Below are 15,827 nucleotides of genomic sequence, written 5' to 3' on the forward strand. Positions count from 1 at the left end.
GTCGAGCTGCTGTCGGAAAATTGAAATGGGTGGCAGAATCAACCCGGTGCTGACCGCCTTTGTGGGGAGGGATATTTTACGCGACACCGCGTAAAGCTGCCCCATCATTCACGCCTTTTCCATGCCGGGGACCTGGACTGATTTATTCGACCGAAACTATCTACTTTCACTCTGTAGATCCTCTATGATTCTCACTCTGGCTCCTGAGTCTTCCACTTGTCCCGCAATGATCCCACGTCCATCCCGCAAAGCTCAGCCTTCCTTACCAACGACTCTGCCTTGCCGACCACGGGCCGATCAATCATTTTCCCATCCAGAGTCCACGCGCCTCTCCCAGCCTTCTCCGCTTTCTCATTCGCAATCAGCACCCTGACCGCCCACTCCGTCTCGTCTTTTCCGGGCCCATACGCCTTCTGACACACATCCACCTGGCTCGGATGAATCAACTGTTTTCCATTGAAGCCCAGGCGCTTGCCGTCGGCGCACTCTTCATCTAGCGTCTGCAAGCCCTGCTCGCCCTTATACGCCGTGCAGACCAGGTCAATTGCAGATGGCAGATTGAAGGCGCGGCAGGCAGTGACAATGGCGGAGCGCGCGTAGAGAAATTCGCGTAGCGACGGAGTGCGGGTGATGGAGAGGTCGAGGGCAAAGTCCTCGGCCGCAAAGATGAGACCAGAGAGGTAGGGAGTTGCGCGACAGATAGATTGCAGGTCCATGAGGGCCCTGGCCGACTCGATAAGGGCAATGAGGCGGAGAGGTGGTTGAGCTGCGGATTGGTCGCCCGAAGGGTGCCGTTGCGGAAGCGCATGCCGGATGACATCGGTGACGAAGTGAAGGTCGGAAGCCGAATTCACCTTTGGTATGACGAGGGCGTCGATATTGGGTGCTTTGAGCTGTGTGGTGACTGCCATTTCAGCGCAGAATGGGGTCATGGTAAGTTAAGGTGCAGACCACTTCAGTCAGGTCATCAAGAGCATAGCCGCTGTCGACAGAGTTGATTCGCACAGCCTGCTCGCGGATGCCTTCCACCCGAGGCTGCTCGAGGAGACTGCGGAGATTTGAGCGTGCCTCTGCTTTCTTTCCAGGTGTGACAGAGTCCTCAAGGTCGTAAGCTATCGTGTCTACATTTAGACCTCGGGACTTTTGAAGCATCTTTGAGGATGAGCCAGGCACTGGGTAGGTTCAGCATGCTTGTCGCAAGGTGATGTGAGCTTGAATACCATAGAGAAGTGCCCGGCGAATGACTGGCGCCGCCATGCTAAAAGATGAAAGATTGAATTGAAAGTCGGTGCAAAAGTAAAGTTGATGGTAGCTCTTCCCCACACCGAGGTGCCCTGGAGCTTGAGGGGCTGCGTCATGGGTCGGCAAACGCAACTGAAACACCGACGCCAGGGTCCCTTACATACGCCTCAGGCTGCGTAGCTTCAACGCCAAAGAGCTCCTCTTACAACTTCTACAACTTCATACACCGCGAAAGACTCGGATCCGCCTAGACGGCCACACATCATGGACCACGCCGCGGGGCCCCAATCGGGCGAGTTGAATTGGCGCCTGAGCAGCCATCCCATCACGCTGCTCTGCTTCCTGATCTTTCGCATCTGTAAGTTGCTGAGCTCTGCAGACAATCGGCGGAAAATTGTACAGCAACGGATACTAACTGTAGAATGTAGCCAGTCTTCTCGTCTACCTCCTTGGTCTCCTCTTCACCGACAACTTGTACGTCCACGTCCACGACAAACTCAACCCAAACCCACGCGCGCCAACCCACTACCTCCAACACGCCCTCCTCCTCCTCAAAGACTCCCACAAACCCAGCTAACACCACACCACAGCGTCATGATCTTCATCATCACCATCATCCTACTGGCGGCCGACTTCTACTACCTCAAAAACATTGCCGGACGGCGGCTCGTCGGGCTGCGCTGGTGGAACGAAGTGGACACGTCGTCGGGCGACTCGCGCTGGGTCTTTGAGAGCGCCGACCCGGAGACGCGCCAGATCAACGCGACCGACAAGCGCTTCTTCTGGCTCAGCCTGTACGCCCAGCCGCTGCTCTGGATCGCCTTGGCCGTGGTCGCGCTCGTCAAGTTTGAGTTTATTTGGTTGACCTTGATTGGTGAGTTGGACTCTCTTCTTCTCCGATTTGTGTGGGGCGGATGTCGGATAGAAGTAGTCGTGTGTGCGAAGAGCCGCATCGGATATGGCGTTGGGATTTGGGGGAGGTTTCTTGGTTCGTGGCTAACGAGCAACAGTGATTGCCCTCATCCTCACCATCACCAACACGCTTGCCTTCTCCCGCTGCGACAAGTTCAGCCAGGCTTCCAACTTTGCCGGCAACGCATTCTACGGCGGCGGCCTCGCCAAGACCCTCGCAAGCAACATGGTGACGCGCATGTTCCGGTGATGAGGGAAAGAACATGAACGTGGAAGAAGTGTATGAGCCGATCCCCTTTCTTTTCGTCGTAGGGTTGTAGACTTTCAACTTGGTCCAGCGGAATGGCAATTAGAAAACAGTATCAAGTCATGTGTTTGTTCTCCGTTCTCCCCTTGCAAATCTGCTATGACTTCTGGCTGTCCCATCATCATTGAATCATTCTCGCTGGATGGTGTCCCTGGCTTGAAAACCAAAAGAAACTGACTATGAAGGCTGGCTCAATCTCTGGAAATAGGACACTTGCTGGAAAAGAGGAATCAAAGTCGACGCTTTTCTCCGCCAATGTCCGCGAAATATAACCCCTGGACCAGCGCTGAATAGCCACACTTTTCTTCCAATGCCACACTTTCAACAACGAGAACGTCAAAACCATTCCCTCCCTCTTTGGGACTCGCAACATCAACAACACTCGACTCTCAACTCTTTCTCGCTCTTGCTTTCGCCGCCGCTTCCCTAGTACCCCCTCTTCCGATCCACAACATTCCACAACCGGTCCCCACGCGCCCTCCTGCCGACATTCTCGGTCAGAATCTCCAAACTGCGCGACGTGTAGTCCGTCGTGACCGCGCTAATATGGGGCGTAATGGTTGTGTTGGGGGCACCCCACAGCGGGTCATCAGCAGGTAGGGGCTCCGGATCCGTCACATCGAGGGCCGCGCCAGCGAGAGTACCGTCCTCGAGGGCAGCCAGCAGGTCCGGCTGGTTGAGATTCTGGCCGCGGCTAATGTTGACAAGATAGGGGGCGTGGGTGCGCTTGTGGCCAGTGGTGCCGTTGCTGCCGCGGGCCAGGACGTCGAACTCGGCGGCGCCCAGGAAGTGGCGCGTGGCGTTTGTGCTGGGCACGCTGACCAGCAGCACGTCGATGTCTTGGGCGAGGAAGTGGTGGAGCGACGTCGTCGAGAGCCCGCTGTACCACGCCGACGGAATGCTCCCGTCGCGGTCGCCCGTCCCAGGCACGATGTACCCGTTGTCGGCGCGGCTTTCGGGCGTGTCTTTGGCGTGCGCCGTGTACGCTATCACGTCCATGCCCATGGCTTTGGCGACGCGGCCGACTGGTGATGGTGGTGGTTAGCTTATGCTTTGATTCAAAAGTCGGACATTGTTCATTCCCCGGTCTGTCTCTTTGCGCTCTCCTTGTCGAATCTCCTGGGAAGCATGTGGAGAGGTGACCTTTAGGAGGTGAGCTTACCTTGTCGTCCTATACTGCCATATCCCAACACGCCAATTCGTTGACCTGCCAGGTCGCGTACCGTCTGGCCCGGCCGGTACTTTTCCCAGCGGTGCGCCTTTTGCGCGTCATGGAATTGGTCGTAGTGGTGCGTGCGGACGAGCAGCGCCATGAGCACCCACTCGGAGATCTGCCAGCGGTATCATTAGGCAGTGTTCCAAGAAAATGTAAGGATGAGTAGAGGAATTCAGGCTTGAATGAAGATGCAGATTTCAGGCCAAGTACTCTTTCTGTGACTGGACACTCATTATGGAAAAGATGGCATACAACTTGTCGAGAAGCAAAGGAAAAGGGGCAAAGCAAATAAAAGAACTGCGTAGCAACGCACCTGCGGCCCGTGAATGCCACTACTCGTGGTAATCAAGATGTCATCATTCGCCCAGATCCAACTCCCCTGCACCTGATTCGAGCCGGCACTCATCAGATGGAGCCAGCGCAGGTTGGGCGCATCCTCGCTCCTTGCCGGAAACGTGCTGCCCGTGACGAGCGTCGTGGCATTGGCAAACGCCTCGGCCGGTAACGCCGCCCCCCAGCCGGCAATCTGGTGGTACTCGACGCGGACCCAGGGGTAGCGCTTTTGCAGCGCCGCTAGCTGCTCGACGGGCTCCGGGTCTGGTAACGCGATGACGAGCGTCTCGTTTTGCTGCGGGGGTGTTTGGTCGCCGCCGCCCATTTTGAGCAAAGTTTGGGTTGGTTTGGTCGAAAGTGGGGATTGCTGGTGGTTGTGGTTTGGAGAGAGCAGGGGGAGAGATTGGACAAAGGAGACGGAAGAGGAAGAGAGCAAGGGCAAAGACAAGGTCGCAGTGGGAAATGTGAGAATGAGCGAGAGCAGCGCGAGCGGCAGCAAGATTGATATACAAGGCCGCTGCCGGATGGCGGGTGTTCTTGTCGGCGCCATTGCTGCGTCGTATTTGGTGCTGCTGCTCTGTCGTCTGTGCATATTCCCCATCTTTTTTTCTCTCTCAATCGATACCGTTCCTATCGTTCGAATAGAGTAGATGGATAAAGCATCGAACTGCTATCGTGGAACCCCGCTGTTCGCCGCCGCGGGTTGTTTGGAGCGGACGCGGGACAAGGTGCATGGTCGATTCTTGTCGACCCATCTCGTGGCCGATGCTACGCGCTTCTTGTGAGCATGGCAGCGGCAACGCTTTTTGCTCCTTTTAGTGTATGACTACACGTGCTTTGACGAGCTTTCTGTGCGCCATGGTAACAGCGTCTCTTCCTCGTCAGCATCCTCACGCCATGCCAGGTTGAAGAAACGCGCCCTTGATGACATGCCGTCGTCGCCGCGTACCTGGCAGTTCCTGTGGTGCCGACCGGTGGCTCGTGTTGTCGGTTAGGGCCGGCACGCTATTCAATCCGGGGCTGACGAGGACATTGCTCCTGTTGCTTAAGCCGACACCTGCTGCTGCTTTTATATGTGTGCCGCATTTTCCAAAGGCAATTGGATTAGGTGATGATGCATGGACTGATGTTGTAGACATCGGAACGCTGCAGCCGTGGCGCCGTCGCTACCAGACTTGACACAGCACACAGTGCTGTTGTCGATCAGACCGAGGCATTCGGAGCATACCGAGGACCATATATTTGCTTTGTAAGACGGACGATTTTGGCGTCCGCAACTTGCTATTTTTGTTATTGAAATCAGAATATCAACCTGAACGATGAGGGGAATCAAAAAAGAGAAGGACATGAAACACCGTGTAGACCAACTCTCTGTCGTGGGCCCAGCCCTTTTGATCCTCATCATTATAACACCGGCAACCTGGTATCCTCAAAACGATTGACAACGAAAAATCTTGGAAACACGGCTTCCCTTTCTTTCGACTCCGGCCCACTACTCCAAATCCACGACAACGCTAGGATTAAGCAGAGCTGATAAATTAGAAAATTCGTTCACATCCGCTTTGGAAGCTGTGAGCTCGCGGCCTCTACTTTTAACTTTTGTACTCAAAACTTGCGCGTAAAGTCGTCGTCGCTCTCGCTGTAAACGGGATGAAGGCCCAGTCCTCCTCTTGCTCGCGGGTTGTAAGGATCGTAGGAGCTGTCCCTGGATCCGGCTGTGCTCGGTGCTCGCGGTGTGCTGAAACTGCCCACAGGACTTCGGTAATGTCTTTGGTATTCGCCTCCGAAGTAGTCTGGAGTCTTTCCTCCGTCGGTCGAACTGATTGGACTCCCCCAAGGCTCCTCGGGACTGAGCACTGCGTTTTCGGGAGCCTTGATTGCTGCCACGTAGGTGTTTGATTGAGGCACCTTGACAAGTTCGAAGGTGCGGTCTGACGTAAATGCGCGTGTATCTGTGGAGAAGCCGCGCGCATCGAGCGACACAAATTCGCGTTTTGGTGTAAATCTCGATCGGATCTTGTCCACCCATCCGGTGACCATGGACCAGCGTCCCAAAAGTAAGAAGCACTGGAGACCGAGAACCTGAAGGTGTGTTAGAAAAGTCAAAGTGGGCTTGTGAGCAAGCTCCAACATACCGACAACAGGACAAGGGTAGCAGTTGCAGTGCCCTGATTAACACTGAGACCTTGGGCGGCGTCAGAGCACTTGCCGCTCCTAGGGTACGGGTGCTCCACCAAGCACCGTATCAGAGGTAGAGCAGTCTCCATGTTGTTCATGGCCGTCGTCTCCTTTTGATCCAAGTACACAAAAACGACCGAGAAGAAGATGACGTCAACCAGGACGAATAGGACAATCAAGATTCCCCGCCATTGCAGCCAAAGCACCTTGCTGACGCGCCTATAAACGATCTTCGCCGAGTTCTTGCGCGATTTCAAGCTCGCATTGTACGACGGCAGACTGGTGCTATCTTGGGTTTCGGTCTCGTCGTCGCTCCAGATGTTCTTCAGGTATACGTTGATGCAGTAGCAGAATGTTCCCAGCTGGACGAGCGCTGCGGCCCCGGCTAGACCGAGCAGCGGACCCCAAAAGTCGGCCATGGAGTTTTCCAGGCTGACGTGGCAGGCTGTTCCGAAGCGAAAGGAGACACCTGTGAAAGCCATGGTTACGGCGAAGAGGATTGCTGGTATCCCCCAGCCAAAGAATTGGGAAGCGTAAAAGAATTTGCGTCCTGGAGTGGCATCCCAGCAGATTTGGACGTGCATTGACAAAGCTCTTATTAAGACTGGAACGCTGTCAGTAGAAAGTCGAAGCAATGTAGAGGCGACTTACTCCACATTGCTGCAGATAAGCCACCGGCAACAATCAGTGCGCCGGAGAAAGCGCACGATACGCTTGAGTGCATGTCATTGGGGGTGATTTCGTCGAAGCATTGCTCAGGCTGCGAACCAAGAGGAATTGCAAATCCAAGCTTTCTTCATCAGCAAAGATCAAGGATGAGATGGAAGAGACCTACTGCAAGCGCCACGCAACCTACCACTAGACAGACGCTGAGATAGTGTCGTCTTGTCTTTGCGACTGGCAAAAATATCCATGATACAAGAAGGAACATGCAGGCAATCAAGCCGACAAGGTTTAGGGCCTCGGTCACTTTGTAGCCAGACTCGAATGCTACGACTTGATTAGAATTGAAAAATCGAAGCAGATTTAGTTTGACTCACACTCTGAAAATATCCAGTCCGTAATAGGACACGGAAGACAGCACTCGAGATCAGTGTAAACGTCTGATACATTTGCACAAAGCCGCCCTTGGGTATCTACACGAATGTCAGCTACGAACACATCTGAGGATTAAGCCGCGACTTACATCCCCCATCCCCGAATTGAGCTATATTCAAGAATGGAGGCGGACAGGATCCATCTGCCGAACCGGACATGGCCGCTACTCAACTCATTCGAAACCGTACACCGGGCGCCAAAGAAGCGAAATCCGTTCCCTTCGTTGCCACTCCGAGACGATCCAATTGTTCCGAGAGTTTGGGGAAATTGGAAGCTGATAGAAGCTGACGCTGTATAGACGGACTGAATTTGACAGGCACGCGGTACGGACGGCGCAAACTGGTTCGACGGTGACACAGAACTGATATTCGATGTTGGACAAAAGGCACGGGATAGTACGTTCGGGTCAATGCGAGCCAATGTGATCAGCAGTCACTGTGCGCGTGGACGGCTGGTGGCAGAGTGTGAACAGGTCCCGAGTAGAGTATCCCCAAGTGTATCAATTTTGGAAGGGGAAGGTCGAAAAAGCGGTAGATGAAGCAAGAGGGAAGAGGGCAAGAATATGGGGAGCCGAGTAGTAGAAGGGCCCAAATTCTGGCCTCACCAGTGGAGTTCCCCGACGCTCCCATTCAGCTTTGGGAAAACGAACGACAGGCCGATCAATCAGAGCATGGTAGAACAGCGCCGGGAGAATGGCGATCCCGGTAGGATAGAGGTCGAGCACAGGGGCAGGGGTGTTTCGGGCACAGAATCACAAGAACGCGCATGTCGAAAGCACGAGTGGCCAGGCCAGGACCCGGTGACGCCGCTGCGGCGGCTCGCAATGATGGCAAAGTGCAGATGCCGAGTATTGGTCACGCCGTTTCCTTGCTCTTGTACATGTTGGATTGTAGACGTCGCCATGGTTCCTGGACGCCATGGCTTCTTCCGCTTCGTAAAGTGTAATCCACGGCGGATGCCATTGGGAGGGCGAGTACGCGGCCAGGTCAAAGGAGCTGGACATGGACTCGGGCTCGAGGAAGTGGGTTTTTCGCGTGGCCAATACTGTTGGTGGCCGGGGATGAAGGTCTTGGGGGAAGGAAGCTGAGCCGCACTAGACAGCTGCGGGCATATCCGACTGGGCGAGGGCCGGCGTCAACGACAACCAATCAACACCACTAGCCTGCCCGCAAAGGTGACGGCCTCCCGAATTGGCTGCCGGTCCCTCCGTCGCGCCGCAACCACTTTGCCCTCTTCGCCATCACCATCTTCAAATTCCGCGCCCTCGGATTTGCGGCTCCGCTTGCATTGCTGCATCTCGAATCTTTGCCGAGTCTCTGGCCCACCGACCACCATCATTGTCCACCGCCATACGCAATACAATACGCTGTCGACATGGCCGCGGAACCTCGCCCGATGTCTGAGCTGCGTCCTCGACCGACGTGAGAGATGTCGCACGCAATTGACCCAGTCGCAGGCTCGGCAGTCACTCGACTGTTGCGACAGAGACTCGGTCTCGTATGCGCGAACCGCATGAAGCAACGTCCCACGAGAGGAGGCCAACTTCAACTGGAAAATCCCCATGTTCCATCACACAGCAGGAGCCATCACAGAGTCGCGACTCGTTCGAGCTGACCCTCGCGACGTCGGCCGCCGCATTCGGGCGCACATCAACGCCCTGTACCAATGCCCAACGTCTACTGGTCCGCCTGTCAGCTCTGTTTGGCCTATCCTTACACTGAAAATCTCTTCACCTGACTTTTCCTCCTATCATGGCCTCTAGCCAGACCTTGGTTACTTCTGGCCCATTTTTCTCCCTTGGCTCGATTCTCATGGTCGACAGGATGACCAGTCGACGTTCTGGGAGTCGTCCAAGGAAAGTGTGCAGATCGTTGCCTGCGAACCGGCCGCAGCCTGCCCGTTTGAGCGCTTGGATGAATCTCCACACTCAACGCCCGCAGACGGTGGCCCGTCCGTCTCGTGAACCAACGGCCAACAAGCTGGAGACCTGTCCAGCCGCGGCGTATAACGGTAACGTCCACGCCCTAGACAGGTTCAAGTAGCAGACTGCACGACTGTGGCGCCAAAACAACGCCTTTGCCTCGAGAACAACTCTGCCTCGCGACCACCGGTTTGCTGCCATTTCCTACGCGCAACGAATACCAGTTAGAAACATGCCGTCATGTGTAGCGCGCAAAGACTTTGTCAACCCAGTCACGACCTCCACTCACGATCCTACGACAGATGAACTGCATCTCAATCCGGCTGTTTCTCTGGAACTTGGACAACTACTCCACATCGCGATGCTCATGAAACATCAACAATGGGTCCAAAGCACCGCTCTTCTGCGCCAAAACCCCTCGCTGCAAATCACCCCAGCCAAGCGCGACTTGAGACCCGTGCCTTGGTATAAAAATGTCAACAGCGAGTCAAGGCCCTACTCCTCTGTTGTATCAACCTTTTTTAGCGCCGTTCTGAATTGTGGAATTGGCCCTGACTATCTTGCTACAATGGTCGCGACATCTTTTTGTCTGGCAAGCGCGGTCTTTGAGTCAGGTGGAATGCTTCCTTGTCCGCTCATTTGGGGGCCAGTCCACTTGAGAGCCACGAGGCCGCCAAGAACACACGACGCTGCTGACGCTGACTACCTTCTTGGGTCCTTCTGGCTGCCTTCCATCACACGAGTACGGCTCCAGTTGCCTGATCGCCGCGCTTTTCTGGCCTCCACCCATCGAAAACGTTGGCAACCTCGGCCTCTCAAACGACCCCAACAACCATCCCCGTCATCTCCTTACGCATATTGAGATGGACAATCAAACGACCTTTAAAGGACACGCCAGTACGTAAGGTCGGTAGCGAAAACCCAGACCGTAGCGATAGCGGCAGCGGCACCTAGCAGCAATAGGAAAATAAAGCGATGACGCTCGAGCTGTGTGCCGCGTGCGCGCCGACCCACCGGAAGGCGCTGGGTGGCTACACCCGTCCACTAGGGAAAAAGCAAAATAAGTGACATGGGTGCACTACTCGAAGCGGTATATGGGACCTGGGGCGCTGCGAATCCCCCTGTCTACCCCTCGCCGCTTGTCCGCTCTACCGGACATTTTCGCGCAGGGTCTGCATGCGCGCTGACGGGCGCTGACAAAATGGCTACGTACAGGACGGTGCACGGGAGCGGAGGCTGGGGGAGGCGCTTGGGCGAGGCACGAGGTCTCCTCCTTCTTTCTCTTGCTTCCATTCGACGGTTTTGTCATTCCAGCTGTTACTATGACTGTGCAGAGGCGGTCGCCGCTTGCGCGTAGGCTCCTTCCCTTGAATCCTCACGGCCAACAGGTCCCATTACTTCTCAGCTCACATTCTCGCCGCTCACAATTCGCAGATGCACCCAGGAACAACAACCTCAGAACCCGGGTCTGGGGCCATCGCCTATGTGTCTGGCCGTCCCTGCAGACAAATACGCAACGAGTAAGCACACCACCCACCCGCTGACCCGTTTGCACACACATGTGTTCGTGAAGAGGACTGCATACATGCGTTTCGTTCCCGCTGGACACTGAGCGGCGAGATCCCGCATGTGCTATGCATGCGTTTCTATGTACGTCCGGGTACATATCGTAAGGCCACCATCACCCTCCCTCTTCTCCTGTGCGTTCGCAGCACTGGGCGGTAAGAACGGTATGCGTATTGAATGCGCGACCTGAGCGCGTGCACAGCGGCTGGGTGCCTGGACATCGCTCTCGGAGCGAGTGACGTGAGCTGGATTCGTGCTTGCTCCTTCCAAACGATGGGCAAGTAGACGAGTGACAATGCCGCCGCGGCCAGCAGCCCTGACTTCCTGCTGTTGCAATCAAGAGACGTCATCCCGTCCTTTGCTTATCTTCGACATCGGTACAGGACACCCGCACCGGCATCTACACGATAAATGGAGACGAGCATGCGCCACGTGGATGCGGGACGGGACGACGTGCGCCTGCCTACCTGCCTTTCGGCAATGCATTGCGTAGCGCATGGTGTTTGCTGGCTACGTTTCTTCTGGTAAGTAGTCGGTGTTTTCTATTCCCGGCCATTCGGAGTGCTTCGATCTGCCTGACTACAAGCGGCGGCGTGACGAGAGTCAATGGATCGAAGGGCAAATGTCACAGCTAGATGGTGAAAGAAACGTCAATTCCAAGGCTCAATGTTAAAGTCGCGTGTTCTAGCCAAAGGTAAGTTTAGAATGGCCCAGTCGAGATACGAGCATGCAAAGTGCGCTCAAGCACTTGACCCTAAAGACTTGAAAATGTGGGCTGGTGAAAGGACAGCCGCAGGCTTTATTCAAGCAGATCCGCGTTATCTTGGAGTTGGCATCACTTTTGCAGTCGACTTTAATGTGGGAACAGGCGGAAGAGAAACAGATGGAGTCAATAGGCCATACCAGGTCCCGTCTTTTCAAAAATGTCTACTTAATGCAACCTTTCAATGCGCTAGTGTTCCACATCCCGGAAGCTGCCTATGCCGTGCCTTGGACGCTCTTTCATAACAGCACACCATGCTTGACTGCTTCCCGCGCGCAGCAATCGCACTTGCTCCTACGACCCAGCTTCTCCATCGGACCGCCGGGATGCGTCCTGTCATCACTGCTTTTGCCAACCTTGAGATTCTACTTCTTTGGGCCGTCGTCGCTGTCGTCATCCACCGCGGCTTCACCGTTAAAAGTGCCGGGCTAAGCAAGCCCCTCTTCAGATGTGCCGCGCTGTTGGGGACTGCGGTCCTTCAGTTTGGGGTCTCTCGCCCCTTTCTTTACTCGAGATAGGACTACGGCGTGCACATTTCGTTTCGAATGGACGTGTTGGCAAGACATGCGGATTGGGATTATGTGAAGTGGACATGTGAAGAATCAACAGAAGGGAGTGCAACAGCGGCGCGACACAGGCTGATATGTGTGTATATCTAGGGTAGCATTCAAGCATTCTTGCTCCGTCTTGGAGTTGAGATCCGTTGTGCGACCCACGCGCTGGCGCAATGCTCGAATGAGGGTGAAGTCGCGGTAGGCCAGCTGGCGAGGAAAGATGGAAAGATGCCGCAAGAAAATCCTTTCCTTTTCTCACAACCTGCTCACCTCCATAGCTCCGTCCTCTCGTAGTCACATCAGCGATGCCTAATTGTTGCCAAACAAGTCCCTGCACATCGTGTGAAGGAGCGCTGGGTTGGTCGAGGTGGCGGTGATGGTGGCGTTCTTGTGGGGCCCAAGGAATCCCTTGCCGTCCGCCGCGCCAACGGCCCGCCCGACCGAGGGCCCGTTCGTTTCGCCACACCACAACGCATTTGAATCGAGGGGCATTGGAAGTTGGGCATGCCTCGATGCTGATGGTGTTGCTGGAGCGTCTCGGAGTTGCTATTTTAGTGACAAGTCAGGTGAAACAGGCTTCGGGTGAAGTCTGACGGGTTGATTTTCGCCGAGCTTGCCTCTCTCTGGGCATGTTGTATATATTGCAAAAAGTTTGATTCAACGTAACAACTGGCAGCACTCCCCTTCCTCAGAGAAGGCGGTGTCCAATTGGCACTTTGGCGGAGTGGTTAACGCGCTGGCCTGCTACTGTCCGCGCTCTCCGATCATCGGAGATCTCATATGACCTTAGCTGTTAAGCCAGTTCCTTCGGGAGCGTGAGTTCGAATCTCACAGGTGTCGCGTAATATCCGAAAGAATCTTTTTGCCCTTTTTGATCTCTTGAGGAGTGTTAGAGGTCTAGCGATGGTGGTTGAGAGGTTCTGAATTTTTTTGTGCTGTGTTGAGGTGAGAGTGGAAGGATTGAGCGGCAGGTAAGCTGCATGTGTTCTGCGGTCACCTTTTTTGCACATGAGCGCCGGGAGGATATCCATTCGTCAGGTTGTAGATGCCAAAGATTTCCAAGGTGCTCGAAGGTCTTTGAGATGTGAGAGGACTTCTGGTGTTGAGTGCGCGCTGCCGTGCCCACATAGACGACAGTAGAAGAGCCAACGACCATCAGAGCGACTACCTCCCCTACTAATGCAGCCGTGGCCGGGCGGGCGCGAGTCCACCACACGTTTCTTCGGTATGAATGGAGTTTGGAACAGGTCTTATTCTTTTGTCTTCTATGCCTTCACTTTGGAGAAGAAGGAGCATCATCCACAGACAGCCCTCTTCCTGTTTTGGGGATTCTCTTACCAAGGAGTTCGGGGGTTGGTAGCAAACGTCGGTCGACTACGACTGCTCCCCTGTCTTCGCGTTGAAGTGCTGAAGATCTCCCCAGGACTCTACAGAGGACTTGATGACTTTCTACGCCTATTTCTATAGGGTACTCGAATGCTCCCTATCCGCACGCTTTGCAAGATGGATGCTTTCCATTTTTTGCCAATCACGCACGTTGTATGCCACACCTTTTGCCACCAGACTTGGATGGACAATTTGGATCTCATTACTCCATCCACTGACTGCTCTATGAGCTGTCACTGCAATTACCAGGACGCGAAATAGCAGTCGAAAATCAGTCAAGCATCTCGAGTACATACACAACAGCATACCCTTATATGACCTAGAACCTACAAGAAATAAATTGAAACTGTCAATTTTGTCTCTGCTGGTGCATATGCAATTGCAGTCAGGCCTTACAAGCTTGCCCACTTTGAAAGTTCAAGAAGGTTTTTGGAGAGCGTGATTATCGAGTGTTTTCTGGCATCAACTGAATATCTTTGCAGTGATCTAGATGCTCAACCCCAAAGTCAGCGTTAACTAGTGATACTACTTTGCTGAGTGCTCTTTCACAAGCTCCCTAATGGACTGCGAGCATATTTCTCGTAGTGCTAACATTTTTGTCGACAGAAAAGGGACCAGTAAACCTCGAAAATTATCCCTGGTGAATTTTTGAACTGACACGAGTCTCTCTATCTTAGGGTCTGATGAATGCTCCATGAGATTCCAGTATTCCAAATGGATCCTCCTCTACCAGTGAGAATGCTCATGTCTCCCATGTTTTCGTTTCTCAACATGCCTTCAAGGGGGTTCATGGGTGACTGTCGCCGCAGTGATGACTCTCGGCGTTCAGCGCACTCGCGCGCTGTATACGGTCCACCTATCGCCAGCCTTTAAAAGATCTTCCTCGTCTTGTACTCTCTTTTCAAACATCGCCTCGACGTCGCCTGCAGTCCACAATGGCGTCCCCAGGCGCTGTGAGCGCTGAACCGCCCGGCGAAGAGGATATCGACGGCGAGATCCCCCGCGAACAAGCCAGAATCGGGATCTCGACTGGCACAGATCTCCTCGTCTCTTTCAACGGAACCAGCACCGAGTTGAAAATCCAGTTCGATAAGCAGGGCAAGATCAGAATCTTTGGCGACGAGATCGGACCCCAGTTGCCCAAGACTGTAAGTGATCAAAAGCTCCCCGCCGCATCTACTAACCCGATTCTTTTCGAAATAGTTCGAGCGACCAAGAGGCTTCGACCTCATTCTGGTGCCGCGCCGCCCGGTCAGGAAGTTTGACTTCTTCCGGCTGTCAGGGGAAATCCGCAACAGAATCTACAACCACCTCTATCCGGAACCGATCCTCTCCTGCAGCGTCGACTTCAGAAAGACTCTTCCCCTCAACTGGCGCGACATGATGGACCACATGGCCGTTTATGCCGTTGGAGGAGACCGATTCCACAGGCTCAACGAAGACCTCCGCCGGGAGACCCTTTCCTACATTTTGAGAAGCATCCGCTTCCACGCGCGCGGTGACAAGCAGGCGTTCGCTTTTCTCGAGTCCCTTGGTCCAGTTGGTCGCGCCCAATGGAGGGGTGCATTTGGAATCGAACTAACGTCCTGGCTGAAAGACGCCACTGCGGAGGGCGCCTGGATGTCGCGGCTCACCGAATGCAAGCGCCTGCGGGAAATCGTCCTCATTCGCACCCATCCTTACGCCATTGACTACTCATCCGACTTCTTCGCGAGTCGTGGAGACGGCTTCCGCCGGATTCTCAGGTACTTCAGGGCCAAGTTTCCACGGCTCGAGCGTCTCAAAATCGGGACGTCTGTCAGCCCGCTCCTCGAGAAGGAGTTGCTGTGCTTCCTCAAGGGTGAGGAGTACGGCGGCCCTTGGTACAAGAATCGTGATGATGGTGCGACCATGACAGAATTGCTGCTCACTCGGTTTGCGCTTTGCTCTAAAAAACAGCATGGCTGAGATTCCGAAGGCATTTTAGGGGTGCGTGGACTCTTGATACTCACAATACAATTCCCCTCCTCCCTCTGCGAAATATCTGCGAATTCTAAAGTGACAAAGTCCACTGCATCATCGCTTGACAACTACTTGTGGCCATGCTATTTGGGACTTCGTGTGCTTCGTTAATCGTCTCCTCTCGCCAGGATGAATTTGGATGCCTCTGTTGGATATCCGAAACTGTGAACTGGTCGCACGCGTCCCCCTCTGGAGAATTCGTGATGCAGTCGTCAAGTTCTTGAAATGTGACATATACAATTTTTTTTTTCGCGATTCTAAGACCGAGAGACTTCAGCATAGTCCACCCAAACAAGACAGACAAGTAGTCATACAACGACAGACTGTCCAAGCTTACCCACACCAATCCA

The 15,827-nt window shown here is 54.3% G+C and overlaps 6 protein-coding genes and 1 non-coding gene across 7 annotated transcripts; 4 read left to right on the plus strand and 3 right to left on the minus strand.

The window, feature by feature from the left end:
* Positions 1 to 131: 131 nt before the first annotated feature.
* On the minus strand, positions 132 to 1,371 carry BKA78DRAFT_326964 (Pyruvate/Phosphoenolpyruvate kinase-like domain-containing protein). Its single transcript, XM_066889472.1, has 3 exons — positions 1,221 to 1,371; positions 952 to 1,172; positions 132 to 893 (listed from the first exon to the last, which is right to left on the minus strand). The coding sequence occupies exons 1-3, from the start codon at positions 1,255 to 1,257 to the stop codon at positions 192 to 194; spliced, it is 960 nt and encodes a 319-aa protein (XP_066739258.1). The 5' UTR covers positions 1,258 to 1,371; the 3' UTR covers positions 132 to 191.
* Positions 1,372 to 1,397: 26 nt separating this feature from the next.
* Positions 1,398 to 2,539, plus strand: BKA78DRAFT_326968 (golgi apparatus membrane protein-like protein tvp23). The gene is made up of 4 exons (XM_066889473.1): positions 1,398 to 1,600; positions 1,671 to 1,716; positions 1,833 to 2,116; positions 2,253 to 2,539. The coding sequence occupies exons 1-4, from the start codon at positions 1,507 to 1,509 to the stop codon at positions 2,402 to 2,404; spliced, it is 576 nt and encodes a 191-aa protein (XP_066739259.1). The 5' UTR covers positions 1,398 to 1,506; the 3' UTR covers positions 2,405 to 2,539.
* Positions 2,540 to 5,071, minus strand: BKA78DRAFT_326970 (uncharacterized protein). Its single transcript, XM_066889474.1, has 3 exons — positions 3,991 to 5,071; positions 3,624 to 3,792; positions 2,540 to 3,486 (listed from the first exon to the last, which is right to left on the minus strand). Exons 1-3 carry the CDS (start codon positions 4,609 to 4,611, stop codon positions 2,888 to 2,890), a joined length of 1,389 nt encoding a protein of 462 aa, XP_066739260.1. The 5' UTR covers positions 4,612 to 5,071; the 3' UTR covers positions 2,540 to 2,887.
* Positions 5,072 to 5,126: 55 nt separating this feature from the next.
* Positions 5,127 to 7,936, minus strand: BKA78DRAFT_326978 (uncharacterized protein). The gene is made up of 6 exons (XM_066889475.1): positions 7,375 to 7,936; positions 7,229 to 7,324; positions 7,024 to 7,178; positions 6,840 to 6,978; positions 6,146 to 6,792; positions 5,127 to 6,092 (listed from the first exon to the last, which is right to left on the minus strand). Exons 1-6 carry the CDS (start codon positions 7,442 to 7,444, stop codon positions 5,616 to 5,618), a joined length of 1,584 nt encoding a protein of 527 aa, XP_066739261.1. The 5' UTR covers positions 7,445 to 7,936; the 3' UTR covers positions 5,127 to 5,615.
* A 1,208-nt stretch (positions 7,937 to 9,144) lies between these two features.
* BKA78DRAFT_53627 (uncharacterized protein) lies at positions 9,145 to 10,173 on the plus strand. Its single transcript, XM_066893335.1, has one exon. The coding sequence runs from the start codon at positions 9,440 to 9,442 to the stop codon at positions 10,067 to 10,069; it is 630 nt and encodes a 209-aa protein (XP_066739262.1). The 5' UTR covers positions 9,145 to 9,439; the 3' UTR covers positions 10,070 to 10,173.
* Positions 10,174 to 11,730: 1,557 nt separating this feature from the next.
* BKA78DRAFT_326983 (uncharacterized protein) lies at positions 11,731 to 12,435 on the plus strand. Its single transcript, XM_066889476.1, has one exon. The coding sequence runs from the start codon at positions 11,791 to 11,793 to the stop codon at positions 12,052 to 12,054; it is 264 nt and encodes an 87-aa protein (XP_066739263.1). The 5' UTR covers positions 11,731 to 11,790; the 3' UTR covers positions 12,055 to 12,435.
* Positions 12,436 to 12,800: 365 nt separating this feature from the next.
* On the plus strand, positions 12,801 to 12,930 carry BKA78DRAFT_t170. The gene has a single exon. It is a non-coding gene; the product is annotated as a tRNA-Ser (tRNA).
* The last annotated feature ends 2,897 nt before the right edge of the window (positions 12,931 to 15,827 follow it).

The sequence above is a fragment of the Phyllosticta capitalensis genome (genome assembly GCF_038381095.1).
Source record: "Phyllosticta capitalensis strain CBS 128856 chromosome Unknown BKA78scaffold_12, whole genome shotgun sequence".
In the NCBI taxonomy this organism is placed as follows: domain Eukaryota; kingdom Fungi; phylum Ascomycota; class Dothideomycetes; order Botryosphaeriales; family Phyllostictaceae; genus Phyllosticta; species Phyllosticta capitalensis.